The sequence below is a fragment of the Spodoptera frugiperda genome, chromosome 5 (assembly GCF_023101765.2).
Source record: "Spodoptera frugiperda isolate SF20-4 chromosome 5, AGI-APGP_CSIRO_Sfru_2.0, whole genome shotgun sequence".
NCBI classification, from domain to species: Eukaryota; Metazoa; Arthropoda; class Insecta; order Lepidoptera; family Noctuidae; genus Spodoptera; species Spodoptera frugiperda.
In genome coordinates this window covers 7,658,108-7,685,799 of record NC_064216.1, presented here as the reverse complement: position 1 = coordinate 7,685,799, position 27,692 = coordinate 7,658,108, and the positions used below count along the sequence as shown (strand labels likewise).

Sequence of the window (27,692 nt, the reverse complement as noted above, 5' to 3'; positions counted from 1 at the left end):
GGTTTAATGACTCTGTCTACTTGTCTAGGTATTCATATTACTGAAAATATATTTTAAATATTTTCATGTTCTATACAAAACCAAAAAAGCGTTAATTCCCAGGTACAACATAATCGCAAAAAATATAAACACATTAACAAAATCATAATACATATCTTTGTTCCAAAAATTACCATAATTTTGTTAAATTTCTTTTTGTTCTTCTACAAATTATTACATTAGTTACAAGCGTGAAAATGCCTTGGAATAAATTCATAAAGTTTTTAAATAAAATTGCACTAAGAGGTACAAAAAAGTATATACATTCATTCACCTCTGAGTTTGTTTCGGCATTTCTTCTCAGAGTAGTCCGATAGGAAATGCCGGCCTCATCTAGTTATTTGAAAGATTGACGTGTAAAAGAGTTAGGTACATTGTAACCTATTTGCTAAAATAAATATCATTTATATACTACATAATTTAATACTCAGTACCTACAACTAACCAAATTCTTATTCCTTTCATATTTATTATTTACATTCCTAGATACATCTGCATTTTAGTTCCAATATCTAACCTCCATATTAATACAGGAAATCCTTAAAATAGGAGACATTATTAAGCTGCACCTAAGTACTCGTAAAAGATTAATTTACAGCTAAAGGAAATCACAATTTACAAACCCATACCTGGGTATTGGTTAATTAAATAAGATATAAATGAATAGCTTGTTTATGGGCAGACGTGCTCCGTCGCAGGCTGCATCATTACTTAGGTACCATCAGGCGAGATACCGGCTCATCAAATGTAAAAAAATGTATACCTACAATAATAATATTAAGTACCTGGGTACTCAATATATATCTTATTTATTTATATTTACGATTCCATACATAAACACATTTACTTTATGCCTTTGCCTCAAAGATAGAAACTACACAGCGCCATCTACTTACTACGAACCGAGCTTAGGTACATAGTAAGGTAAGGTAAAGTAATGCATCTGGTTATAGAAATACGCCAGGTTAGAGAACTTTGCACATAAAAAAATAGATAGTGTCACGGTAGTCCTATAAGTATACTTTCTATTTTCATCTTGAAAGTTCAAATAATCTGAATGTAAACTAAGGATGTAACCGTATCTACGTATTACTTTACTAAACCTGAAAAAGTTATTTTACAATTACTTATCCTGAAAATCAAATCCAAAACACATTTCAGTTGATATTAATTAGATATACTTAACCATTGAACAAGATTACAATAATCATAGTCTTTTGTCAACACTACCGCCATCTACGCTATACAACTCGAACTTGGCAACTTAAGTTAGTAACAAGTCTACATCGACTGAATTAGTCTTGTTCGGCAAGTTGTTCTATGTATATTATGTATTACGAAGTTTCTTCGATAGAGGGCGCCTCGTAAGTAAATTGATTGCTGCTATTATAACATAAATAATGGGTGAATGCCGGTAACGTACTTGTAACTCGTCTGGTGTTGCGGGTGTCAATGGACTGTACCTATTTTGATTACCATCAGGTGATTCATGTGTTGGTTTGTCGACCTATTTCAGTAAAAAACTATTCTATCCTTATTTTATTAATCACTCAGAACTTACAGCAAAGCATCATGAATTATTTTTGCAAAGAGGTTTCATTATTAAAACAGATACTTTTGCATTGCAAATATCTGGCTGAGTTAACTTGGCCGCCAATTAACAATTAAAAGAAATAAAATCTAATGGCATTTTACAATTATTTTTTGACGAAATGTGGCCAGTTTCGAAATTTAAAAAAAAGGTCAAGTTAAAAAGTTCACATACACGATAACAAAAAATAAACATTTTAATATAAGCTATATTTATTTTTACTTTTTCACATCGTAGAAACCGTGGACTTGCCCATGGTAGAAATTACGTACGTACTCGGATACTGTTCTAAGCAACCTTAGAACCTTGAAAGGTACAAACTTAGTCCAATCCGCTCTACTTTCAAAACTGCATTCTCTTACCTACGATTTTAAGTCCTTTTTAATTACCACAATATTAATGTAGGTAAAAACTATTAAAATGAATAATCTGAAAGCAATTACTTCTTCGATGCTTTATGAAATTATTTAAGTGCAACCTATTTCACACCAACAAATTGTCTAACCATGAAAACTCATGAGTTTCTGCAAGTTTCAGCAACATTTTCTTAAACATTTAAGTAGGTACTATTTACAAAACCCATTCATTGTTTACTATTGTTATTTACGCAACACCATGTTTCATGCTCGCTGTGACAAAATACCCGTGTCTAACATGTTTACAAGGCTCCCATACGATTTTATGGTAGGTAGGTAATTCAAGTAAACTGCTTGTCGACAATTGATCTTCACATCTATAGAGAGAAAAGCGTTAGGTAACTACCTGCCCGGAGCTACGAACTCCATCTCGAAAAGCTCGGGGTAGGAACGGGGTGGTTTTTAGTTAGTAAGAGTCCCCCGCCTTGGGCGAGGCGAAAGGGGATTTCAGATTTTCCCCCCTCAAGAAAAAGGTAAATAAATAAATTGATGTTACCAAAGCCTGATTACCCAATCTAATAAGAACTTAATAATTAGAACCAAAGAGTAAAAATTCTATTATAATAGGGACTGTTGGACTTCCAATCTCATCTAAATAAGAGAAGTTAGCCATAATCTCCACACTTGGCAGACGGCTACTACTACACTACTATACCTAGTTAAATATAAGTATTTCCAATATGCATGAGACAGACCGACGACGCCTGCGCAGTGCCAGCTTGCAGGCATTACAACGGCGCGTGCGGCCTCAGATAATGAGAGTTTGGTCGCTCTTGAATACAAAGCAGGTGTTATAAGGTGATATTTGTATTGTTGCTGCTTCATACGAAAGTAGCTAATAATTAAATATTTTTGAAACGAAGAAAAAAATGCCAATTAATTTAAACAGGATAATGATTGTACACAGATTGTATCCAACTGGAGTTTGCGCTTCAATTTCAGTGAGATCATTTATTTTTCCAATATCTTGAGAAGTTTAGACACCTCTTAATTGCTCTAAACAGCCTTTGGCTACATTTGTCAGATACGCGGAATTATCCAATGCTAGTTACACGGATTTTCACTATACCCGACGCTTTGTTAATCTTCACTCTTTTTTCAGAGGCTTCTCAACTGAAATATGGTACTTACATATTAGCAACTTAATCGAATGTTTATTACTTTTGTATGAAAACCCAAACTAAATCATCATCTAAACCTATTGTCCCACTACAGTTGTTACTTGGGGGACGATTGCCATTAGTATTATGTTTGCGCAGACGCAATCTAGAGGATAGTTTGGCAGGACCAGACCTGTGCGCAATACACATACAAGTAATTGTGTTTTTATGTAGATAATAATCGAGAGTGAAACTTGACACGGATTCTCCACACGTGCTCCTGTGGTTTATTTGACACAAAATGGTGATGGTGACCGATGTAAGTGTTTCCTGTTTGTTACGTTTTTTGTCTAACCTAATCCTAAGCGATATTCGAAATTGGCTATCATTCTGTTAGTATACCTACGGTCATGATAAACAATCAAATGAATAACATTCGTTAAAGCTGATTAGCTTTTTAGATCGTAAGAAAGTCTAACTAAGAAAATCTGATAATCTCTCTTTTGTAGGCGGCAGGTCGAAGTTGTGCCATGTAAAATAATTAATTTAAAATTTACCCACTCCATATAACCGAAACCACCCCTTCCACCCGTTTAATTAGAATATAATATAATATCATGCAAAACAAACGAAGATCTCCAAATCTTTCTAAGCGGATAAAAATCATCGGTTATAGCTCTACGTACGAAGGGCAGAGGATGGTGGTAATAACGCAAGTGATTTATCAGTAGCGGAGTAATTACAGCCAAAGTAATATCCCGTAGTCAACTATATCCGATCTATGATTTCATATATTTTATCTAAGGTGAAATCTCGTCACTTAAACACATTTCAGTAAATGGGAGTTATGGATCTCCTCCAGAATAAGAGCCGGGTTTTGCCATAATCTAAGGCGGATTGGAGATCGCAGAAAGGTTCAGGTTTATAAAAAGCCAAATTTTATTGCTATTGGTCAAATGTGAAGCCGCTTAGACAGCTCTTATGACGACCGTAGGATGAGATCCTCTAGTTTGTAGTTTTTTGAGCCTCATAAAGAACAAACCTATCTACCTATACTGACATACACCGGTGAGCATTGCATATTCCAAACTCAGTACCATAAATGAGAATTTCTAAAATCAAAAATGTCTAATTTGGCCTACACCTGACATCTAATGCTCGACAGTCGAGGTTGCAATTGCGGTCTTAAAGTAACGGGTAAAAAATTGAAGACCATACGCAAAAAAATTGAAAGGATAACCTTCAAAATAAAACAAATTGAGCAAAAAAAAGAAGAGTAAATCCTTGTACACACATCAATCTGGTGAATGTGAATGGTCTACCAATTTTGCTGGCTACAACGTGTATAGGACAAATTCAATTTGCTGTTGCCGCAATATCTAAATACGCGGTTGTATGTACTATAAAATTGCTTCACCGCCGTCTAAACATAAACAAATAAAACAAAAATTCAATCTATAGGAACCTTGACCGAGAAATCCTCTAGTTATCGGTCATAGTCACACCAGTCATAACTTTCATGTGTGGGGCATTCAACTTTCACTTTATTTAGTAAACTCGCCTCTTTCTCTTATTTCAAAAATGGCTGTGTGTCTTGTCTAGGTCAGATGTAAATAACTAGTTATTAATTTGTCTGCATGGAATCTGAAGATTAGATATTAGTAAACTATGCTACCACCACAGATTTCAAAGTTATTTCAGATTTAATATTAGATTTAATTTCTAGAATCAAGATCTCAGTACGGTAATCATTATCTCTTATTCCTATTTTTTCATTTACTACATATTGCTTCGAACTCGAGGATTCTCTTTTAAAACTTATGCAAATCATTAAGATCAAATTCCTTCATTCTGAGATTCATCTGGCATTACGAATATCGAAATGATATCCACGCTAGTGGGTTGGCTCTCTTGGCGACTACGTAGGAGCGGTAATAAAAAGAATGTTAAACATTGATCCTCAACATATTTGATTGTCAATGTTTGAGGTCTTCGGTCCATAACCTAGAAACAGGTATGCACTTATTCCATCGCCACACGGCAAGGTACGGGAAAAGCGTCGGATTTACCGTTATCGGAGAAAGCCGGAGAGTAGAGCAGCGCACTCAGTGGCCGGCGCACGCGCATACTATACGCACTGCGCGGGGACATAGTGATTAATTGTTTATTTTTGTTCGATTCTGTTTTATGTTCAGTGGATTCTAATAAAAAACAAGGTATGTGTGTAATAATTGTAGAGTTACATTTTATGACATTTTTTTGTTTACAATTGTTTTTTCATTGTTTGTTTGTTTTGAAGGTATTTAATTATGTTCCTTTAATTATTGTACAGAGTGCCTAAATTTTTTTATTACATATAAATATGTAATGATGTGAACCTCTTTAAACCCAAAAAATGTTTTTATTAAAATATCAGGTGGGCACTAATATTTATAAGGTCAATGATCATGTGTTCAATGCCCTTAGTTAATGTCCCTCCGGTCCCTCCGTGTTCAACCAAAAACAATTAGGAAATTCTTTTAACATTTTAAGTATTTTTGAGGTACTTAAATAATATTAGATAGATAATATAAGCTTTTTTACCTGTAAGTACTGTTTTATTTATGCGTCTTATATGTATAGGTAGACGTAACCTATCAGTGGTTCTCCTCTCGTCTTCTTACACCCTTTCATTTACATAGGTACTTTCATCATTCCTTGTGTATGTATAAGTTCGTAGTCTTGTCATCGATTGTGTGCACTAAGCACTATACATAAACTATTAGGTATGAATAAGTTACATTGCCATAAAACAAAGTATGTTGATATTTTCTTTCCCAATAAAAGTAGAATGAAACATTTCATTACTAAAGACTGGGTTAAGTAACCATTGAACAACTCTGAGTACGGCGGATAGATAAGTAAAATAATTTCACACATCCATGGCGATTTAGAAATTGTAAACACAATGCTTATAGATAGGTACCTATGTATTTGTAAAACAACTTTCATAAAAATCTACTTTCTCAAACTTGTTTAAAAAAAAACTTTGCCCCACACTAGGATTTTCTCCTGTGTTTTTTGCGGTTTATTTAAAGTCATCTTGTTTTATTTGTTATTGGGTTGTTTTGGTTCCTTATTTTTTTATTAACCTACTTGTACAAGAGTGGGAAAGCCATGGCCCGACTGGAGTGTTACGACCTGACAGAAAACCGACGTGAAACAACGCTTGCGTTGTGTTTCGTTGTGTGGACGAGATTACCGGAACCAATCCCGGATTCCGCAACAACCCTTAAAATCCTAATTCCCACTTGTAACGCCTCTGGTATTTCGGTTGTCTATGGGCGGCGGCGATTGCTCACCATCAGGTGATTCGTATGATAAACCATCTTATGTAGATGTGAAGACAACAGTTTAGCAGTATAAACTGTTTCTCTTTTTTGAAAGTTTTTAAAATACTACATATGTATTTAGGTTATAATACAGAATGTTGACCATTGTGCTCGAAATTAAAAACCATAAATATTTTTTTACGAGCAAATTAAAGTCAATAACGGTACATCCACCTTATAATTAAATAGTGTATTTTATTGCATTTTTACGTTTAATTTACCCTAGATTTTAATATTAATAAAACGGATACGAAACTAAATTCCTGCACCAGTAGGTAGGTACACAGCTGATCCAGTTAATCAAATCTGCAAAACAAACCTTTACTTACTTTCAACACCTAGGTATATGTTTATTAATCTAGGTACGTTGTTGTTATTCTATCCGATACTGTAACCGCATCTCATTTGCCAAGATACATACTTCACGGCCTGTTTAACGTTAGGTATTACTTAAATAGCTACAAACCGCACATAGGTAGAACACAGTTTTATTCTTCTGACTAAACAACAAAAGCTTAATAGAAGTATAATATGCCATTTTTTTACGGTGGCCAATTACTCATGGTCTTCTCCCGCCTTGGGCGAGGCGAGAGGGAGTGTCAGACTCTTACTGACAAAAACCTTCACTTTTTACTAAAACGACCCCATTGATTACCATCAGCTCCTTTATTCATAAAATCCTAATAGACTAACTCCTAAGTTAGGTGAAGTATATAGGTAGTTAGGTAATGCCTAGGCTTTTGCCAAGAGTCAAACTGTCTCAGTTTATTTAGGTACCTACATACTGGTATCAAAACAATACTTATTTGTATAATTATATTAGCAAAATTTTAAATAATATAATACTTTTTTAATAATCCTTGGTCCACTCACTTTGTTGTTTGCAATCAAGACCAGGAAACCTGTTACGTATGATTTTTTTTAGCTACAACGTTTCAAACCAGTTATCGAAGTGTTCTGCCAAAAAAGTGTGCGGTAGCCTTGCTAAAATTTTAATAGTCTTCTGGGTTTAGATTCCGGGTTTGATAGAGCGTCGAATAAAGTTGGTTGCTAGACTTTTTATTTTTAATTCTCGATTACCTATAGCACAGACCTGAAATGTGCCTCATTAAAAAGACAAAACGAATGCTATCTTGATACGTAACTACGTAAATCTTAATAATAATTTTTTAATTATATATTTATTTTTTAACTAGCTGACCCGGCTAACTTCGTAAGTACCGCTTTTCCTTTCCTTTCAAAGACTTCCACAAATAATTCAATACCAAAATTAGCCAAATCGGTCCAACCGTTTTCGAGTTATTAGTGAGACTAACGAACGGCAATAAATTTTTATATATAGAGATAACTAACACTCACTTACTATAACTTTATTGTTATAACTATTTGTGAATAACACCTACCTACAGGCCATGACTCCAATATCATCTAATCAGACAATTTACCCAACTAAATACAGTTAAAAACATAACTCTACACACTCCAATATTATGTTGATGACAATCAACTCATGTACCTATTGCGCAAGGTGTGTAACAATGCAATTTCCCCTAAGAACGTTATAATCCCCAGTGGATGGAATAGAAACCGCCTGTCATTAAAACAAAGTGTCCACAAGCCACAACTCGGCTTGTATCCGCTCACCATACACTGTAATCATTGTAAATTAGTTTTGCGAAACTTTGAAGAAACTCTATCTGCGGTAGCGTGCGTTCTTGGCTGTAATAATGGACGGTGTCATGATGAGGCCAGATTATAGCTGTGTACAACATTTAAAAGAAGTAGTTTTACAAGTTATTTCACATTTTCTATTTCAGTTTAGGGGTTATTTCTTTAAAGAATCTATTAAGTTGACCTAACTCGTCTGTAACTTAATGTAATGATTAATTTTAAGACGATTTAATTCAAAAATATTAACTTGGTCGAACGTATATTTTCACGTATTACAGAATATATCCTTCGATGTCTTTTTTTTTTTTTTAAATCTTTATTTTATTTAATTTTTTGGGGTTTTTGTCCAACAAGGATATGTCAACCCCATCATACCTTATAACAATAATAAATTCATTTGTTATAAAAAAAAACTTAACTGAATTATAAATAAAACTATAAATCTACTCCTCACTGCTGAACAATTAACATTAATCTACACAATTTTTTTGCAGCTTTTGATTTAGGGTTTGCTAAAATGCTTTGAATCAAACCTACATCCAGTCTATTTAATTTCAGTTCATTCAGCAACGAGTCGCGTTCATTCTTATTACGGACACATTCCATCAGCAAATGCTGAACATCTTCAATTTTGTTGCAGGTTGAGCAATTGGGGGAAATTGATTTTTTCATCAAAAACGCAAATTTTGCTGATGGATCCTTCGATGTCTAATACTTGTAAATAACAGATATTTATTTTATACACCTCCTGGCAAAACAGGATAACGAATGTGAGTGGGTACATAATATACTTATAATCAATTTAATATTCAAGATATATACGTTATACGTACCTAACTACCTATATTGCAGCACAATAGCAACACGAGGGACCTTACTACGAATATTTGTGGTGAATATAAATAGAGTTAAATTGGCTCCGTAAGGCCGTAACCCATCAACATTGCCTATTTTGTAATTCGGCAGTAAATGATACAATTATCCAAAAACAATATTGCGAAAACGAGGAACTTTTGACTAATAAAAAAAATCCTTAAAGATTAAGAAACTAGATGAGGTGATCTTTAATTCCTTTTGAAGTCTTTCACAGCTGAAAAAGATATCCTTAAAAAGAGAATTAATTGTCTGTCCTAATGAAATTGTTGTATCAATTCGGTAATTTGATTGTCTGTTCTGACTGCGTAGAATTTATGACGAATTTATTTACTTACGTTTTTTTGCTTTCATCTTTTAAGACATTGACATAGACTGGTTTATATTTATTTATTAGCCTTTATTCAATCGTTATTTTTTGTAGTACGAGTATACATCAGCTGTAGTGAATACTCATTCCATCTTCAACTTGTTACAGGAACCAAAAATGTTGGAGGGAACGAAGATCAACTCTCCATCACAAATGGCGAGCGTGTTCGACATCGCCAAGGACACAGTGCTGTTCCTAGTGCTATCCTGCTATTACATCCTGGAATCACTATTCTGGACCTTAGTGCCTAACGCAATAAGGCCTATGAAGAGCCTCAAGGGCGATGTGGTGCTGGTGACTGGAGGCGGTGGCGGTGTTGGTCGCCAACTCGCCGTTAAATTGGCCAGACTTGGAGCCAAGGTCGTAGTTTGGGACATCAGCAAAGAAGGTTGGTTCTATGACACTACTCTACAAAAAAATGGGTATGGAGCGCAACATAAAGCTGAGTACTAAATTCTGGTTAAACCGATATCGCTAAAGCCAAATCTGATGCCCAAATTTTTCCATCACGTCAGGATTTTCTGTTAATGTACATTATTTTTTTTACTATTTTCAGGGTTATTTTGTGGTTTGGTAATGTAAAAATTTAAAAAAAATTATTAATTACAAATAATTTTTATTTAATTACAATAAACCTGACCAAATCTATAGTAAAAAGCCAAAACCAAAGAATCAGGTGGATTTTATGGCGATTTTCTTTTATAATCAAGGTCAGTTTCTCTCATGAGGAACCAACAATGATCTCCCAACATCCCTGGATCCCATCGACCTTGGTATCGTTGTTCCATAGTAATGATGTCCTGATGGAACCTTTCCCCCTGTTCATCACTCACAGCTCCTAAGTTTTGCGGGAAAAAATCCAAATGAGAATGCAGGAAATGGATTTTTAATGATTTTTTTCTTGAGAAGCCCACGACATTTGTTAAGCAGAGGTAACAGTCCACATCATGGCTAGTAGGCTCATGCCAGATCATTGGGACAGCAAATGGCATTGAAGAACGCTTTCCATTCATCCAGTTACTTAAATTTGCAATACACGTAACACAACATCGGTGAGGTGCCCATTCTTTGTCTTGGTGACCGATAGTAAAACCAAAATAACTCTCGTATAACATCTTAACATTTTCACTGATTACTCTTCTTTGTGTAGAAGTTGTAAACGAGCCACATATAAAACAAAATGAATCTGCAGAATTAACATAAGTACGTTTAGCGATTTTAGCCATTTTGAACTAAAAAAAAGTAAAAAGCTACTCGAATTCATCGAGAACAGCTCACGGAAAAGAGTTAAATGACAAGTGACAATCGTAATAAACGATTATGGACATTTATTTTAGTATCTACCCTCAATAAGAAACTAAAATGGTTCGAATCGTATTTAATTTATGCGTATACGATACGTTTACATTTATATAAAAAAAAAAAAACCTGACGTGTTCCTACACGTCAGGTTTTTTTATATATATATATAATCATATATATAATCACCAAAAGTCTCCTGACTTTTGGTGATTATATTCGTTATCAGTAATGTTTAACTAGACAGAAAGTAAATGCAGTTACTCTGTTGCGAAATTTTGTATAGTAGTGTGATCAATTTAGTTTCCCTTTTTAGGTGTACAAGTAGGTCGGGGACTACCTTAGACTGGTTTCCTTATAGGCAAGTTTATGCGGCTGTTGGTTGCAAGTTATAAAACTTGAGTACACTAATATTGTGTACAAACATTATTTAGTACGTGTGTGAAGTAAATTATGCTCTATTAAATTATGTAGTTATAAATTTAAAAAGACTTAAGTAGTTGGAATGCTTATGTGTTTAATGTACTGTGTACTGAATTATACTATTACTAAATCACACAATTGCATAAATGAATCCAGCAAACATCGCAATTTATATTTATGGAGTACTTATCTATTATTCACATTTTTGTAGACCGTACATACCTATATTTTTAATCGACTCGATACTAACCCGTCTCTTTATATGGGACCTATGAGAAGGCAATATCCATTAAGAAAAAAAACGAAATAATAAATTAATCCTTTTCCAGGTTTACAAAAGACGTGCGCAGCGGTGATGGATGAAGGCTACGAAATCGCGAGCTACATCGTAGACCTTGCGGACCGTAGCGCTGTCTACGCAGCAGCTGAGAAAGTCAAAAAAGAGGTAAATTTTGTTCCATTATTTTTAATGTTTTAATTTATTTACAATAGTGAACTTATTTCACTTACTTATAATGAGTAGCTACGTAGATACCTACCACGTAAGAACGTAGCCAACGTAAGCACCGTTCGTAGTTCGAGTGTAGCGTAGGTTCGACCTTGCTAATCTTTGGAACTCCTAGTACTAAACAGTATTCTTTTTACATTCTTGATGGTTGAAAAGGAAGGCAGGTAAATTATAAGCAAGTAGGTACTTAGGTAGGTAGAGAATATCAATAGTAAACTAATATCGAATCATGGATTAAATAGATGATGATTGACTTTACTATTCCAGGTCGGCAAAGTGGACGTGTTGATCAACAACGCAGGCACGGTGTTCGGTGAGACACTGCTGGATCTGTCAGACTCTGCTATAGAAACCACGTACAAAGTCAACATCCTCTCACATTATTGGGTAAGTCTTGTTTAATGTTTAATTAAGTAGTAAGTAAGGTAACAACACCGTGACGTCTTATAGGAATATAAGAGACTGTGACATAGGAACATAATCTCCACGCTTAGCAGGTGGTTGGAGATCGCAGTTCAAAAGGTTTTAGTTTATCAAAGTGCTCAGTTTGCTGTCTTGTCTGTAACTGTTGCTCTAAATAGGTTCTTAAGACACCCGCAGCACGAGTAGGCAGCGGACAAATTGCTCTGCTGTCATCACTCGGTTCGGCTAATGCGATTCATTTCTAACGAAACCAACTTCATTGTTTTTATTCCAGACCGTAAAAGCGTTCCTGCCAGAAATGATCAGCTCGGGCAAGGGCCACATAGTGACGGTGGGCTCGGTAGCGGGTCTGCTCGGCACCTACCGCTGCACAGACTACAGCGCCACCAAGTTCGCCACCGTCGGCTTCCATGAGAGCTTGTTCACGGAGTTGAGGGTATGTACGATTCAACTGAATTATAAATGTATGTATATGATAGTATCGGTTTATACCTAAACTTTTTTATAAAAAACGACGGTGGCAAAAAGCACACGACCCTTCTGATAGTAAGTGGTTACCGTGTCCTATATGAACGCTACATGATAGTATGATTGGTATTCCTGTTACAATAATATGTTAAAACTAAAAGTATGAGGGGCAACTGGTTTTTATGCAATACGTCGTGGGTGTAAAGTACTTAGATAAGCGTGGTAAAACTAATAGGTCCTTTGAAACCCTCAGGCTCACGGCCACACCACAATCCACGCGACACTGGTCTGCCCGTACTACATAAACACAGGCATGTTTGACGGCGTCACCCCTCGTCTGATGCCCATGCTGGAGCCCGACTACGTGGCCGAGACCATGATCGACTCCATCAGGAAGAACGAGGTCAACTGCATCATGCCCGGGTCTGTCAGATACCTTCTACCTCTCAAGTGGTAAGAGCTCTTGTGTTAATTTTTTATTTGATTTGAAATCTAGCAGTCTTTGTAAGGGATTTTTGGTAAGTTTTATAATTTTATAAACTATTGTTATACGCGACACATTAGACTGGTAGTAACGATTGCTTTTCCCAAGCGATATTTAAAGTTATTCTCGTGTTTTACAGCCTGCTGCCAGCGAAAATGTGCTGGGACCTAATGCACAGAGTGATGAAGGGGCCCCAATCCATGATGGAGTTCAAAGGAAAGCCAAAGGCCGTAGCTAGTTAGACCTTTAGTTTATAGTCGCACAATTTACTTTGTAAATAAGGCACACTATAAAATTTTAAATTATTCGATCATGGAGATCGATACAACTGGAGATTATACAGAAGACTGAACGTGTTTTCAGTAGCATTTTAGGTTAAGTTTTTAATAAGTAATTAAAGATTGGATATAATTTTGTGTCTTTTTTATTTCTTAAAAATATTCCGCAATTACGAATATCACAAACATAAATATCTTGGTAGACTTAGATTTACTATCACACACAATCAGAATAAGTCGTAGAAGAAATCGAGGCCTTGCCCCAGCTCCCATATTGCTACTCCCGTACCATACTCCTTGGCCAACTCGAGACGTTTTTGTATTGAATATAAAGTGGGGTAGAATATCTTCTTCGTACCCTGAGATGTTCTGTAACAAAAAGGAGCGATATTTAGAATTCATAGGTTTTGGCAGTTACACGGCCTGCGACGTCTGGTCGAATAGTCGAGATGCCACTTTCGAGAATTCTTGGTTTTGCCGTAGAGATTTAAGTATTATTTTTATGCAAAACGTTACCAAACAGTAAATTCTTCGTCTAATAAAATTATAAGATTATTTCGAAATAGGCATCTAGAATTTCCAACGTAATTTTACCGAACAAAAAAGAAATGTTACGTCATCATTTTGATTATAATGTAAAGAGTAAAATCCTAATCACACGGTAAAAACTATCGTATCCTACCAAAGCAGGAAGAAAATCTTTACGATAAGCCTTAGCAGCATAATTAAAGGATCAAATGTTGATAACAGTAAGTACTAATTAAAAGGAAATACGCACTTTGTTTCGATCGATACTGATAAACGTTTGGTGCACTACACAGTAATTTTACTCAGCGTGTTTGTATGAATAGAAGTATTTATTTAGAATCCAAAGTAATAAATTCGGAATTATTAAATAAATAAATTCAGACGTTAATGACCCAGTGGTTTTGCTTTGATGTGTATGAACATCTGTATTTCATGATAATCATTGTATGCAACATCGTCATAAATTCATTGGAAGAAAAAAATTCTAAACAGTGTGAATGTTTTAACTCATACTAAATTAAATATTAACATACCTTATCTCCACATAATTCTCAGCCGTATTATTATTATACGACAAAGCTTGATTGCTCTTAGCATTTTTAAGTAACTCTATGTATTCCGTTCCCACAATGGGACCACCACCATTTGCAGTGTAAGAGTTCCCATAGAAATTGAGACCTAGTAAGATCTTCGACCTCTTTGATGGGTTCTCATCATTGTCTATGAGTTTTTCAACACATAATCTAACCCAGTATAGAGGTGCGTTAGGCCCTGAAATAAGTTAAATAATACTTTAAATACACAGTTAGTTTCAACTAACAAAATATGGTTGGAGATCACCATGGATAGAATAGAAGAGACCATTTTGGTACTAAAGTGGCATAAAAAATATTAAAGAGGATTCAGAACATATTTTTGTCCTACTTACCTGGCTTTTGTGGATTAGAAAAGTCATAAGTCATGACTGAGACAGCCTCTACATATGGGTAGATATCATTAAATGCTTGGATGAAGAACTCATCAGTAGGGTACCCTCGGAAGGGTGGATAGACTAGAATAAGACTTAGATCATCTTCACTCATCTCCAAACCTGAAACCAATACAAATGATGGTATTATATTTTGTCTCATCAATCTTCAAGGGACTTAACACCTTCCTAACTCACAGATTATCAAGATTTCATCGGTGATTCATCGATTTTCAAACTCAAAATTCTCAAAATATCCAAAACTGGGGCTTGTTATGGCAACAGGCCTTTTCTCTAATACAATTTGACTAACAACAAATAGGTAAAAAAAAATTATGTGTACACTTAAACTACCAGTTTTAGTAAACATATTACAGATTTCTTACCAAATTGCTGTATAAACTTGACAGATTTGTCAACATATTTGCCAATCTGTGATAGTACTTCTAGTACTACCCCGTCAAACTTCCATTGTTTACAGGCTTTCTTTATCTCTTCTATCAGAGCTTTCTGTTCAGTGTGGGACGTTGGCTCCATGAAGAATGCCTTCAAGTCTGATGGCTGCCAGCTCTCGAAGAGTATCCTTGGCAACACTGCAACATATTCAGATATTTTGTTGTAGATAAAATATTAAAAACAAATGTCATCTATACATATAATAAAATTGTAGAAAAGTGTTGTCTGTACATTGAAAATAAAAATAAAAAAAAATAGCAGGGGTTATTGTTATGTCGATGTCAAACCCAAAAATGTAATTATCTAGACTAAATGCTGAAGTCATCTAGTTTTTTATGTAATAGTTTTATTATGTTCTATTTTATTAAATAAAATATAATTTATCATCAAAGGATTAAGATTGTATTATAATTTCACACAACATTCTTCACTTTTGATACAATATTGTAGTTAACATTATTTTCTATAATTTAATTCATTTCATTCAATAGCTGAACAGTTAATAAATATTAATTATTGCAAAGAACAGCAACCATTCCACAGCTCATTGTATTTACACAGATGAGAGTTGATTAACATATAACAATATAATCTATCAGTCATGTTTTAAAGTTATAAATCTTACATTTGAGGTTGGTGGTAGAACCTTTTTGCTTGACTGACTTCATCCAGGCATGGTCAACATCATGCAGCCCAGATATAATGTAGATGTTGGGCGATTGGCGCTTGATTTGCAGCCAAACTGGGGACACGTAGTTGAACTTAGGAGCCCATGTTTTCGCCACATCATAGCCTTTGTTGTTCCACTGTAAAAAAGATTTACTACGTTATTTTGTGGCTTGTAAGACAAGGATCTGGAACTTTTCTACACACCAAGTATTAAAAAATGTAAATACTACGAGATTTCTTTGAAATACTCACGGGCGTAACGTAACCCAAAACAGCATTCTTGAAGTTGCGTGTTGTCACATCCTGGTGGTATGTGGCATGATATTTTATAATATCTTTCACTAAAGGCGATTCATTGACTAGCTTGCGATCTAGAACATTATTTTTCCTCGGTCCCTCTTGTGGTTTTACACCCTTCTGCCCCTTCTTATCGGAGGGTGGCGATAACGTAGCGAAACACACATTTAAAAGAAAAATTATCTGCAAGATTGTTTTAATACATTTCATTGTAAATTATTACTTTACAACAACACTATTTTTCACACACAGTTCACTGAAAATCAGAATAAGAGAGTTATTCTAAGCACTTCAACAATAGTCAACAATTTCGCCGGGTACAGCGTAGAGATGTCAAAAACATCAATAATATTGTTATCGATTTTCTATTTGACATTTCTGACAACATAATTTAGATTTATTGTTTCACATTGTTTATCGATACAAAATACAGATGATACAACCTACGTAAATTGGCCATTAAATTAAGTATTTGAGTAGAAAACATGCAAGTCTATTCAGTACAATAATAATAGTGGAATTGATATATCGATGTTCGCGTCAACTGATGTCGATAAAAAACTGACGTTTCAAGCAAGACGAACCTCCCTAGTAACCACAGATAACGCCGATTCTTACGTGTTTCACACAGATTATACAAAACAAGTAACCGAACTGTTTATTTCGATACAAATTCGTCCTACATCATTTTATTACACCTAGAAATATATTTCCTATAATTTATAATCTAATATAACATTTTTAAAACTTCATTATCACAATACCAATAAAAATTATTGGGTATTTCTAAGATGCAATGAGCTACTGGCATTCAGACAGTTTGCCATTTTCATGTGGTTTCAATATAAATAAATAAAGAAATTGATTTGAATAATAATAGAGAAACGCCAAGAAAAAAAATTGTTGCCTCAAACCTCCAAATATTACCAGTAGGTACTCGACCCCTAACAATATGTACATAGCAAGTTGTCCCATGGTAAAATGGCATAGCACTGCGTACTCTGAATACAACGATTCGAGTTTAAATTTCGGTGTGAACTACGATTTTGTATACTCATCAATGATAATCAAGTTAGATTTGGCACGAATATATTGTGTTTAAGTATTTAAAAAAATATAAATACCATCCAGAAATTAATATGTGCTTGTCCGCAGTCATGGACGCCCCTTTCGTGCGGCCATAGGCAACCATTGGAGGCATATTACCCTTAAAGTACCTATGTGAACGATGTGACGGTTTAAGATTATGCTAGGTATTGTATAATTCTTGGTTTTAGGTACGAAAGGTGACCGACCACCGTATTCCTGCGTGCCAAACGCAGGTTATTCTACTATGCCAACCGTGTAGTTATAATATTTAGACATTTCTAAACAGATAAATTCAAGTAAATAACTAACATGGATTGCGAGTAGGTACTTAGGTACCTGATATACCGACATTAATTAATTCAAGTACTTGGGTACTAGCTAGGAATATACCTAATTAATTTATTCAGTCCTTGTACATTACTAACAAATTACTTGTTGTAAAGTCACACGCAAAATCACCGACCTATAAGTAAGTTATCTACTACTACTGCTTTTAAATTTAAAAAGGCGAGGTTGGTAGAATAGCTTATACCTACACAGCGAACAAAAGAACATTGATAGTCGTGGGTATTCCGTGCGTAACAAAGTTGAACCTTATAAGCAATACCAACACAAACGGACATAAAACAACATTTTTATTTTCCTTTCTTTTCGTACAACACCGCTTCTTCGTCTACTTAGTAAAAGAAAGTAATGTTCGCGTTTGACGATGTATGAGTTTGTTGATAACTCAGTTGTGTCGCAGACATCGGGCCCACAACATGGCTCCACAGCTTTCACGGTTACTCATAACTTTCGTAATAACTTATTTAATAATAGGTACAGTGGACTTTCCTTCGCGCGTTTGTTTTCAACTTTTGTGTGGTCAAGTTTCACTTTGGAATTCATTTTGCAGGGGTACAAGGAAAACATAGGAGCAAACGAAGTTTAACGGATGTAAAGTGTCTCGAAAATGGGAGGTTTTACAGGTATGTACCTACATTAGAACCTGCTGACCGCAACTACCCACGTATCAACTAAACTATCTACTACTTTGTATCCTAAAAATATGAATTCGGTAACCACCCTGTATAGGTATTCGATGCACCAAGTGAAGCGAAAGCGTTTTCTAAATCTTTTAAATCATGGATTGTTATTATCCTATCAGAAAACAGGATTTAAGGAAATATACAGGAGGTCAACTTTAGCTTTTTGAAACCAACGAAACATTCGACACACACTTATCTAACTACCGTAAAACAAAAATAGACTAGAACATAATTATCAAATACTTAGGATGTTTTTTTTATAGTTTAGGCAAATGCAGATCATTTAGGTACTTAACATTCCGCTGTAATACCAATGATTGATACATGATATATTGTTTGGTTATCACGAACATCAACAATCTACAAAAGGCAATAGACTGAGTTATGTGCACCGAAATAAAACAAATAGTATCTACCTATCTAACATGTTAGATAGAAGAACTTTTTCTTACGTTCAATTTCAAACATCTTCACTATCTTTGAGCAGCATACCAATTATAAAAACAAAAGGTTTCTCACGAAAGTCGACAAACGAGGATTTGAACATGTTGTTCACATCACAATAGACTGCTGTGACGGCTCGAGCCTAGTGGAGAATGACATAACTACAATATTTAGGAAAAAACACACAATTCCATACAGCCATTGTCACTATCATAACAGTCAACATTACCAAAAATGTCTGGAAATTTAATATTTTTCGCTTGAAGTGCCCAATGATTTGTCTACGCCAGGTGCTTTCGTTTGTATTACCTAAAAGTTCCTGTTGTTTTCTCCTAAAACATTATTTTAGATAAGAGGCAATTCCCATCATATTTGCAGCTGTAGGTGTAGCAGTGTAATCTGAGTATAGAGAGAACAGAGTTATGTTTTACCTACTGCTGCTGAGTTCGATGGTCAATTTCTATTTGTATACCATAGAACTGTATTAGTTTTGTTTCACCAGTTACTCCAGGTATTTTAGCTTCTTGCGTTTTGATGCCATCGGTCAATTCAGTATCTCTTCTGTTAGATAAAGATTTAGTATACTAGTTCATCATCATCACACCATAACTATCGCAATTTTCTTAACATAACTTCATCTTCATTAAATTTTGTTAACATTATCATCAGCAAAATTCATCTCTTCCTGTTATTTGCTTCGAGTTTTTACAGTCTTCGTGTTTTACAGATAGTCCTTGTCGCACACTTAAATCTTTTCTCATATTCTGATAGTCCGATGATACCTATCTTCCGATTAGCATAATGGCTACCTACTTTAATGTCTAAGCTAAAATTATCGACCACGCATGCGTTGTTCCTATAAACCTGTTGCCAACATGTTATGTCAGTACCGACCTCACCGATATTTTTGTTATATCATAAAACAACAGCGAAAGATAATTAAGGCATCACTTTCAAAATATTTTTTATGGTAATTTTACTCTGTGACCATTAATTTCGTCTTACATCGATAACTAATTAAATATGAATATAGTAACACTACCTATAATTACTGATATGACGAGAAAAATGTGTGTCAAATTATTACATAAGCCAAAAATCTCGTCGGTATGTTAATATCATTCAGTAATTAGATAATTATTTAAACACCTACAACTAGTTAATTACATTTTGCTTTTATGTGAATGTCTAGACAAAAACTGTCTATGATGTTTGAGTTAATTTATTCGATAGTATATTTTTTTACGAAATACTAAAATAGCAGACAATTAAATAACTCTACACATTTGATTCCTAGCAATTTACGTACCTAATATACCTGAATGTAACGAGATGTTGTCAATATAAACGTTGATTATGTATCATCTCTATCATCTAAGCATGTACGTAACGCTAACCTATTTACCATCTAACTAACGACCATGTAATTAGGTTTATCGGTAAAATGCAAACGGGAAATCGGAAACATGCACCTTTCATCAGTTCCTAAAGAAAATTACATGAAGTGCACTGTGCACTGGTTTATCTTTCTTCCGTAACCAAACGTGGAATATATAACTAGTTAGCTACACGAGCAAAAACAGTGTGTGAGCTGCGTGTTGACTACAGAAGGATGATTTTTCCGCCATTTTCGTAGCGAGGCCGACGACCCCCCGACTTTCGCCGCAACCTTGACTCAGGCGCTGCTCGTATCAGCATTACCATTTCCTACAACGTCTTGAGAAATTCACTTTCGCTATGCATTTAATCTGTGTAAAATGCATTTATATTATAATTGCTTTGTCGATATTATAATTGCGAGGAGTTCTTTGTTTCCTATTTGTATAGTGCAAGTCCATTATCTAAGAGTTACGTAGATACAGACTGGGCAGTTGAGCAGTCCAAACATTGAGGTCTAGACTCTTTGATATACGAGGTAGTTATCAAGATATTCATAACACGCAGTCCGGTAGGAAATTGAAAGTAGGTATCTCAAAATACTCCTTCAATCCAGGAATCCAGATCGAGCAGAAGACAAAATGTGGACACTCAATGAGTGTGCAAAATACTATCTGTGTTTGGACGGCGATGTCTTCGAGTTCCATTGCTCGCCCGGCCTGATGTTCGATGTCAACAGACAGCTATGTGACATGCAATCTAATGTGCACAACTGCGATCTCACTACGGGTACGTAAAGTCAACATTTATAAATAAATACAAGTTACACAAGTGTTACTTGCTGGCTGGCTTTAAACAGCTTTAACGACATTTTTTGTATTTTTATAGCAAGATATTTTTTCTTGCCTCGCAACCAACAAAAAATCTACCATCAACCAGGGATAGTAGTGGTCCTGTAGTACGTGGAGTCCACAACGAGTATGAGCACCACGTTATGATTGCTGATTCCTAATGATCCTTTCGATCTATTTCGCAAACCTTACATTAATTTCAGAGACGCGGATCCCAAAGCCTCTTCTAGATGCTGCTGATTGTGCCAATGATACCCACATCGGGTGTGCAAACGGTGACTGCATTCCCGCCGAATATTTCTGTGACGGATCCATAGACTGCATGGATTCATCTGACGAAGTAAATTCTCTTTACCATCATCTGAAAAAAGTTCACAAACAATTTCACGAGTTCTCGCTTCATTATGACTTGCAAATTCTTTATTAACACTAATCTGTATCATTTAGTTTCTAATAGTCACCTCACTTTCACGGTAATTTTTTTGCGATGTCATTCATCTAGATTGGTAGGTACAATTCTCTTTTCATGCCGTAGGGCTGGTGCGATGTGAATTACGATCCGAATGCAGCGGAACCATGTGACCCTAATATGTGCATGCTACCGGATTGTTTCTGCTCAAAGCATGGCGATGAAATCCCTGGAAAACTTGTTCCCAGTCAGGTAACCAACTGACAATTAATTAATAAAATTATAGTTAAAACTGCGTAAAAATGTAGCCTTTAACACCTTTCCCATTTTCAGACTCCACAAATGATCACCCTAACATTCGATGGTCCGATAAACCATGAAAATTGGGATGCCTACACGAAGCATCTGTTCACTCCGGAGAGAAAGAACCCTAACGGCTGTCCGATTAAGGCGACATTCTTCGTTTCACACCCATACACGAATTACAGACACGTACAAAAGTTGTGGAATGACGGACATGAGATAGCAGTTAACTCAATAACGTAAGTTATGTACACCTACTTATGTCAATAGAAATCGTTAGCAAAGTGATGAAGTAACAGAAAACAGATTAAGAAGATGTGAATAGACTAGATACTGCTTGTTCATTACATATTGTATAAGAACAAGTAGAAGACTTTACAGTAGAATTATAGTGATGTCATGGAAATTAATTAAAGGAAACTGATCACTATTAGAGGATTAACAATGTACCTAATATAAGAATTTCTTGAGTATCTTTGTACCAAGCAAACTTAATACACGGTTGGTGCTATAAGATAGTTGGGCAGCTAGTCCCTAGAACTAGTTTACCATCGTACTAGTTACGGCAAGGCGTCAAATTTAAAGCTTCAGTCTCATCAACTACCCTCACTGCAAATTTTTGAATGTATTTTGAAAAAAAAAATTAGTATATCAGGTTAGATATAGAAATCCAGTGGGATAGCTTGATGTGTTAGCATCTGTAAGTCCCTTCGTATACCTACAAGGTTTATACATTGTTCTGAATTTTGCAGTCGCCGGGGTCCAGAAGATTGGTGGTCTAAGAATGCTACCGTGGAAGATTGGTTTGACGAAATGGTTGGTGAAGCGAATTTGATGAACAGATTCGCCAGGGTCCACATGGAGGACTTCAGGTATGTGATTTTAGTAAAAATAAATTGAAGTGTTCAATAATATGATACGAACTTGTGCCTTTTGGGTGAGATAAATAGTATCATCAATTCGTTTAGTAGGAAAAGGATTTAAAAGTTAAGGGATTAGTATCATTCATTTGCAATATGTGCATTAAGTATAAAAGTATGAAGTTTATAATCGTAATCATGATAAATGCGAAAATAAATATTTTGATCTGACAAGTAAAAAGTAGACATTCAGTTTTACCCAACTACGACGAAATAAAAGGATGGTTATGATTGTCACAGGTCATATATGATGAGTTTAATCTGCCAGGGCAAATCCTATAAGTTTATCGGTTTGCATTTGAAAGACAATAGATAAACCGTGATATTCTTACCTCACTAAGACCACCCTAGCGGCCATCATCAGCACACGTAAAGGGCACTAGGTCCTCTAATTAGACCTAGATAAATAGACATAGTTTAAACTTTATTACACACCATATAGAAATAAAAAACAATAATTAAAATAATGGGCTCAAAGGCGATCTTATCACTGATAGTGATTTCTACCAGACGACCGTTTTTTGTTTTTGTAGTACTACCTACCTACTACTACTTAGTTACAGTTTAATCACCTTGATCTTTGTTCCACAGAGGAATGCGTGTACCGTTCCTGTCAGTGGGTTGGAACCGACAATTCCTGATGATGCAGGAGTTCGGGTTTGTGTACGATGCTACTGTGGTAGCGCCACTGTCTGATCCTCCATTGTGGCCTTACACCCTGGACTATAAGATGCCACATCAATGTACTGGTAAGATGTTTTTTTTAAACCATTGTAACGGTATTCTTAATTAAACCGTGTTGTTCTCTTTTCTTTTGTTTTTTTATGATGATTAGGAGTAAGTATCGAAATGTAACCAAAGGCATTTAAAGACGAGGGCAGCGCTTAAATATTTTATGTAGGTATACCTAACCCTCATTTTTTAAAGTTACGTTAGGTAAAGCAGTTTAACTAAAAGAAGTCACGAGATAAATCAATACGATTTACAACTTTGCACTGGTAAACGGTATTGATTATCTCGATGTATCGTAATAAATAGAGCGTGTGAGTGGTTAAGTAAGATGTTATGAGCAGTGATTGTCGATGACGATGCGGCGCACGCGCATCTGCCGAAGAGAGATTGCGTTCTACGCGCCTATTGTCTCTGATATTACGCATAACTACCTGGAATGCGGAATTGCAGCGCTTTGGAATCACGTTTCAATCAAATTTAACATCGTTATTGTAATATTTACAAGTAGGCTAATGTTTAGGCAACTCGAAATAAAGTAAAACACAATACCCTTTCTCTTTTGTACCTTAAATACTTTATAGGTGGAAATAATGTTCCATGTAAATCAATTTGCTGATCAGACCAGTTCTATGGTTACATTATGCTACTTGAAATTGAAAGTACGGTTAACGCAATGACCCGACAACCGGCAGCTGTTCAACGTGTCGTGGGTTAGCTTCCCGCACGAAACAACTTTTTCAGTCTGAAGGAGTGTGTGTGATGGCATCCGAGTGCAGTTTGCGGAGCAACGTTTTTTACAGAGATCGCTGGTTTAGTAATTACGTAGGAAGTGGAACTTAGGTAGCTACAGTACCTGGCACTTCTAAAACCTATTTAGGTCTAATATATGATTGTACCTACTTATAGGTGTTACCTACCTTTACTTTTACCTTCTAGCATCCACCTACCTATATACTTACCTAAGTTAGAAACTCGTCATGGTATGGCGTTTACGATATTTGTTTATAGTGTTGTGCACTAGTAAGACGGCGAAATGCACCGCACTACACACTCTAGTGAACACTACACTATTTGCAGTTGTATTGCGACAGATATTATCTCTACGGGGTGAATATATTGACAAGAATGAAGAATAGGAAGTCTCAGGCCTTATTGTGTGTCACACGCACCTCTTTTAATTACCTAGTTCTAATTAAGCTAAAGTCAAAGACATCGCAAGTGTTTTTGCCCCGACTAGATAATTATTAGGGAAGCAGGTTTGAAAGACTGCAAATCAATAAAATCTGATACTCTAATACACAACTATTTTTCAGGCAACAACCAATATTGCCCAACACGAAGCTACGCAGGAATTTGGGAGATGGTGATCAATCCTCTTTCGAATGGTGACCATACATGTGCCACGCTGGAGTACTGCCCATCGACCCTGTCTGGTGAAGACGTGTACAACATTCTGGTGAACAACTTCAAGAGACATTACCTGAAGAACAGAGCGCCATTCGGCATTCACTTGAACTCTACCTGGTTTAAAAATAACGAATATTTGCAGGCTTTCAAGGTACCTTTTAATTTAGTAATTTATATTATGTCTCCAAAAATAGATCTAAATGTAGTTATCTACTCCCAAATTCCCAAACAAGATATTCCCAAATTATTTTGGGAATATCGGTATTTTACTTGCAAGCCTATTAGGTATTACCAAACGCAAACACAGTGATATTAGGTACTTCTCTTAAATAAAAATTACTTTTGTTTTTCAGAAATTCATATCAGAATTGGCGAGAGTACCAGATGTCTACTTTGTAACTTACAAAGAACTGATCGACTGGATCAAGAGACCCACACCAGCTCTGCAGCTGAAGAAATTCCAGCCATGGCAGTGCAAAGAGCGTCATTTCGAAGAATCAGAAATCGCGTGTGGCAAGCCTAACACATGTAAATTACCGTCTAAAGTGTTGCAACATGACAAATATATGATCACCTGCACTGAATGTCCCAAGAGCTATCCTTGGATAAGAAACGAATTTGGATTTGATTAATTTGTAATTTATTATTTAATTTATTAAAAATAAACCAGTTACCAACTTTAATCTAGAATAATTTGATAGGGGACCTGAATTTGTTTTTACCTTTTATTGTTTTCTTAATTTTAATGTTGTATGGATACCAGAATATCTGTAATATGACTACATAAAATAAGTTTGCTCCAATTTTAGTGATGTTTTTACCTATTCTCACAGTATTTAAAAAAAACTACAAGAAAGACATCTTAGTTGTATGTGTGCAATAATTTATTAAGTAGAATAATTTAGAAGTTGTGTCTGTTTTAATAAAATACCATTAAATGTTTTAGTATTTTTTTATTATTTACTTAATTTAATTTATAATTACAGCTTAAAGTAAGGGGCACTTAAATAAGTATATGATTATCCTTCCTGAGTTATGAAAGGGTTTGGAATAGCTTCCATGCCATCCATTGGACATATTAGAACCACGGAGGTGCCTCTGCATACAACCAGACCAAGTGCTCTTGTGTCATCTAGCAGTTTGTATGGATCATCAGGATCTGTAAATTAAAATGTAATTGGATGTTTTTAATATGCCATTAAATTAACTATTGTTAATGAAAATACATTGGCTTGGCCAAATAATTTATCCTATCTTAACATTCTACCTAGTATAAAAATTCAAGAAATGTAATTAACTGTAAATTGGACTCAAAACCAAACTTTACATTACCAAAGATTATTAGAATATAATATACATTCATGAATACTTATCTCAAGAATGCTGTGAGGTTTGTTTATAATTAGCCGTACCTCACATACTGAATGTGTTCTTCAAACAATTTATTGTAGTTACCTTCACAATTATTAATGAATCTCCACATTTCTTAACCTTTTTCTCATACAGTGCATAAGACAAGCAATAAGCATTTAGTATACAAACTAAGATTTATGTTCCTAAGTCAAATGTAAGGATATTGTTATAGTTTCAAGTTTGTAGCACTTACTACAGAGTTATACATAACACATTTGTGGACAGTGCTTTCTCACAGGTTGCAAGACGTAATTATACCTGTGGTGATAGTACAAAATGCCGTTCTTTATGATAGGTAGTATGAAAAATCGGTGGTCATCAAAAACTGATATGTCAACAGGCGTACTGTTGTATCACTTCGCTAGCTTAGCTATCGAGACGCCTGTGGTCGTTACTGTCCACGAACGTGTTAAGCTAAAATATATGAAAGTTTACCTCTCAGAAATTCAGTGGTGTTATCCAAAACCAAGTTTAGAAGAGGATCGTATCCCTTTAGAATTCCCGCCGCTTCTCGCCCACCGGCGAATTTGACACGGATGCTCTTCTCTAAATATTTGCTAAGGTCAAGAATAGACTCCTTCCTTCTCTTTTCTTTATTATCTCCAGCACCCTGAGAAGACTAGATATTAAAATCCGAAAATTAGATAAACATCAAGTTTCAGATTTATTAAAACAACTACAGTGCTATAATTACAGGTATTTGTAATGATTTAGTTACCTTTCCTTTATCACCGCCTTCTTTAGAAGCCATTTTATGGAATATTTACTGAATTTAGTTAAAATAACACGATCTTATAAGTTTTCGGCGTCTCAAAACAATGCGAGCGACCAGCAACCAATACAATTTTGAGGTTACTTTCCTTCGTCGTTCATTCAATTGATATTTTTGACATTAGGCTTGACCAAAAAAAATATCGATATGTCAAAGTATCGATATTTCTTGAATAATTAGATAATTAGAAAAAGAAATTTTAAAATATATTTTAGAATATTGAATTGTATCAGCAAAAGTATGTCAAATATATATTATTATTTATAACACCCCTAGCTATTTGTATGCTCTTTGCAAATTGTTCACTTGAAAAATCCCGCTACATCATTTATCAAACCAATGATATGAGATAGAAGTGTAAAATCTGAAGTGAACAGACTTCAATTTAAAGATTACTAATTTAGAAATGTTTTTTTAAAATAATCATGGATATCTTTCGATTTTGGTACTCAGTTCTTATTACTCACTTGCTTACATCCCTATTGACATCTATTTGTTCAGAAATTAAAGAAGTTTTGGCAATATTCTTAACTACATAATTTCTTCAGAACAAATCATTGTTTTTAGTTAAATAAAGTTAAAATTAACTACAAACTAACGAAAATAACATAAATAACCAGTTGGAAAAATTTACATAATTTATGTGGAATACTTTCTCAAATATGAAATTACAAATTTCAGTACGATAAAAGTAATGTCAATAATTAGTCTCACAG

At 35.0% G+C, this 27,692-nt stretch overlaps 4 protein-coding genes across 6 annotated transcripts; 2 read left to right on the top strand and 2 right to left on the bottom strand.

Moving 5' to 3' along the window:
* Positions 1 to 3,309: 3,309 nt before the first annotated feature.
* LOC118271971 (epidermal retinol dehydrogenase 2) lies at positions 3,310 to 13,447 on the top strand. 2 transcript variants are annotated; one of them, XM_035588252.2, is made up of 7 exons: positions 3,310 to 3,465; positions 9,540 to 9,819; positions 11,483 to 11,598; positions 11,929 to 12,048; positions 12,359 to 12,520; positions 12,806 to 13,005; positions 13,176 to 13,447. In XM_035588252.2, the coding sequence occupies exons 1-7, from the start codon at positions 3,448 to 3,450 to the stop codon at positions 13,276 to 13,278; spliced, it is 999 nt and encodes a 332-aa protein (XP_035444145.1). In that variant the 5' UTR covers positions 3,310 to 3,447; the 3' UTR covers positions 13,279 to 13,447. The 2 variants fall into 2 exon arrangements, with proteins under 2 accessions (XP_035444145.1, XP_035444146.1); XM_035588253.2 differs by lacking the exon at positions 3,310 to 3,465 and adding an exon at positions 5,196 to 5,362.
* On the bottom strand, positions 13,445 to 16,585 carry LOC118271970 (chitinase domain-containing protein 1). Its single transcript, XM_035588251.2, has 6 exons — positions 16,187 to 16,585; positions 15,891 to 16,071; positions 15,196 to 15,402; positions 14,771 to 14,932; positions 14,376 to 14,613; positions 13,445 to 13,683 (listed from the first exon to the last, which is right to left on the bottom strand). The coding sequence occupies exons 1-6, from the start codon at positions 16,439 to 16,441 to the stop codon at positions 13,542 to 13,544; spliced, it is 1,185 nt and encodes a 394-aa protein (XP_035444144.1). The 5' UTR covers positions 16,442 to 16,585; the 3' UTR covers positions 13,445 to 13,541.
* Positions 16,586 to 17,995: 1,410 nt separating this feature from the next.
* Positions 17,996 to 25,733, top strand: LOC118272095 (chitin deacetylase 1). Its single transcript, XM_035588427.2, has 10 exons — positions 17,996 to 18,139; positions 18,216 to 18,288; positions 20,786 to 20,958; positions 21,224 to 21,360; positions 21,556 to 21,681; positions 21,763 to 21,971; positions 22,485 to 22,604; positions 23,244 to 23,401; positions 24,698 to 24,942; positions 25,145 to 25,733. The coding sequence occupies exons 1-10, from the start codon at positions 18,034 to 18,036 to the stop codon at positions 25,421 to 25,423; spliced, it is 1,626 nt and encodes a 541-aa protein (XP_035444320.2). The 5' UTR covers positions 17,996 to 18,033; the 3' UTR covers positions 25,424 to 25,733.
* Positions 25,725 to 27,091, bottom strand: LOC118272094 (U6 snRNA-associated Sm-like protein LSm7). 2 transcript variants are annotated; one of them, XM_035588425.2, is made up of 3 exons: positions 26,923 to 27,091; positions 26,640 to 26,823; positions 25,725 to 25,950 (listed from the first exon to the last, which is right to left on the bottom strand). In XM_035588425.2, the coding sequence occupies exons 1-3, from the start codon at positions 26,953 to 26,955 to the stop codon at positions 25,811 to 25,813; spliced, it is 357 nt and encodes a 118-aa protein (XP_035444318.1). In that variant the 5' UTR covers positions 26,956 to 27,091; the 3' UTR covers positions 25,725 to 25,810. The 2 variants fall into 2 exon arrangements, with proteins under 2 accessions (XP_035444318.1, XP_035444319.1); XM_035588426.2 differs by having other exon boundaries at positions 26,640 to 26,814.
* Between the last annotated feature and the right edge of the window lie 601 nt (positions 27,092 to 27,692).

What these genes read in the sequence shown, in the direction of transcription:
- LOC118271970 (XM_035588251.2), bottom strand. Translation starts at nt 16,441, where the DNA reads ATGAAATGTATTAAAACAATCTTGCAGATAATTTTTCTTTTAAATGTG. An exon ending in CAAGTTTATACAGCAATTTG is followed by an intron (nt 14,933 to 15,195) that starts GTAAGAAATCTG and finishes TATTGGTTTCAG; the next exon opens with GTTTGGAGATGAGTGAAGAT. An exon ending in TTCTAATCCACAAAAGCCAG is followed by an intron (nt 14,614 to 14,770) that starts GTAAGTAGGACA and finishes AACTTATTTCAG; the next exon opens with GGCCTAACGCACCTCTATAC.
- LOC118272095 (XM_035588427.2), top strand. Translation starts at nt 18,034, where the DNA reads ATGAGTTTGTTGATAACTCAGTTGTGTCGCAGACATCGGGCCCACAAC. An exon ending in CAACTGCGATCTCACTACGG is followed by an intron (nt 20,959 to 21,223) that starts GTACGTAAAGTC and finishes CATTAATTTCAG; the next exon opens with AGACGCGGATCCCAAAGCCT. An exon ending in ATAGCAGTTAACTCAATAAC is followed by an intron (nt 21,972 to 22,484) that starts GTAAGTTATGTA and finishes TGAATTTTGCAG; the next exon opens with TCGCCGGGGTCCAGAAGATT.
- LOC118272094 (XM_035588425.2), bottom strand. Translation starts at nt 26,955, where the DNA reads ATGGCTTCTAAAGAAGGCGGTGATAAAGGAAAG. An exon ending in AAGGCGGTGATAAAGGAAAG is followed by an intron (nt 26,824 to 26,922) that starts GTAACTAAATCA and finishes TTTAATATCTAG; the next exon opens with TCTTCTCAGGGTGCTGGAGA. An exon ending in CACCACTGAATTTCTGAGAG is followed by an intron (nt 25,951 to 26,639) that starts GTAAACTTTCAT and finishes TTTAATTTACAG; the next exon opens with ATCCTGATGATCCATACAAA.
- LOC118271971 (XM_035588252.2), top strand. An exon ending in TTGGGACATCAGCAAAGAAG is followed by an intron (nt 9,820 to 11,482) that starts GTTGGTTCTATG and finishes ATCCTTTTCCAG; the next exon opens with GTTTACAAAAGACGTGCGCA. An exon ending in TACCTTCTACCTCTCAAGTG is followed by an intron (nt 13,006 to 13,175) that starts GTAAGAGCTCTT and finishes CGTGTTTTACAG; the next exon opens with CCTGCTGCCAGCGAAAATGT.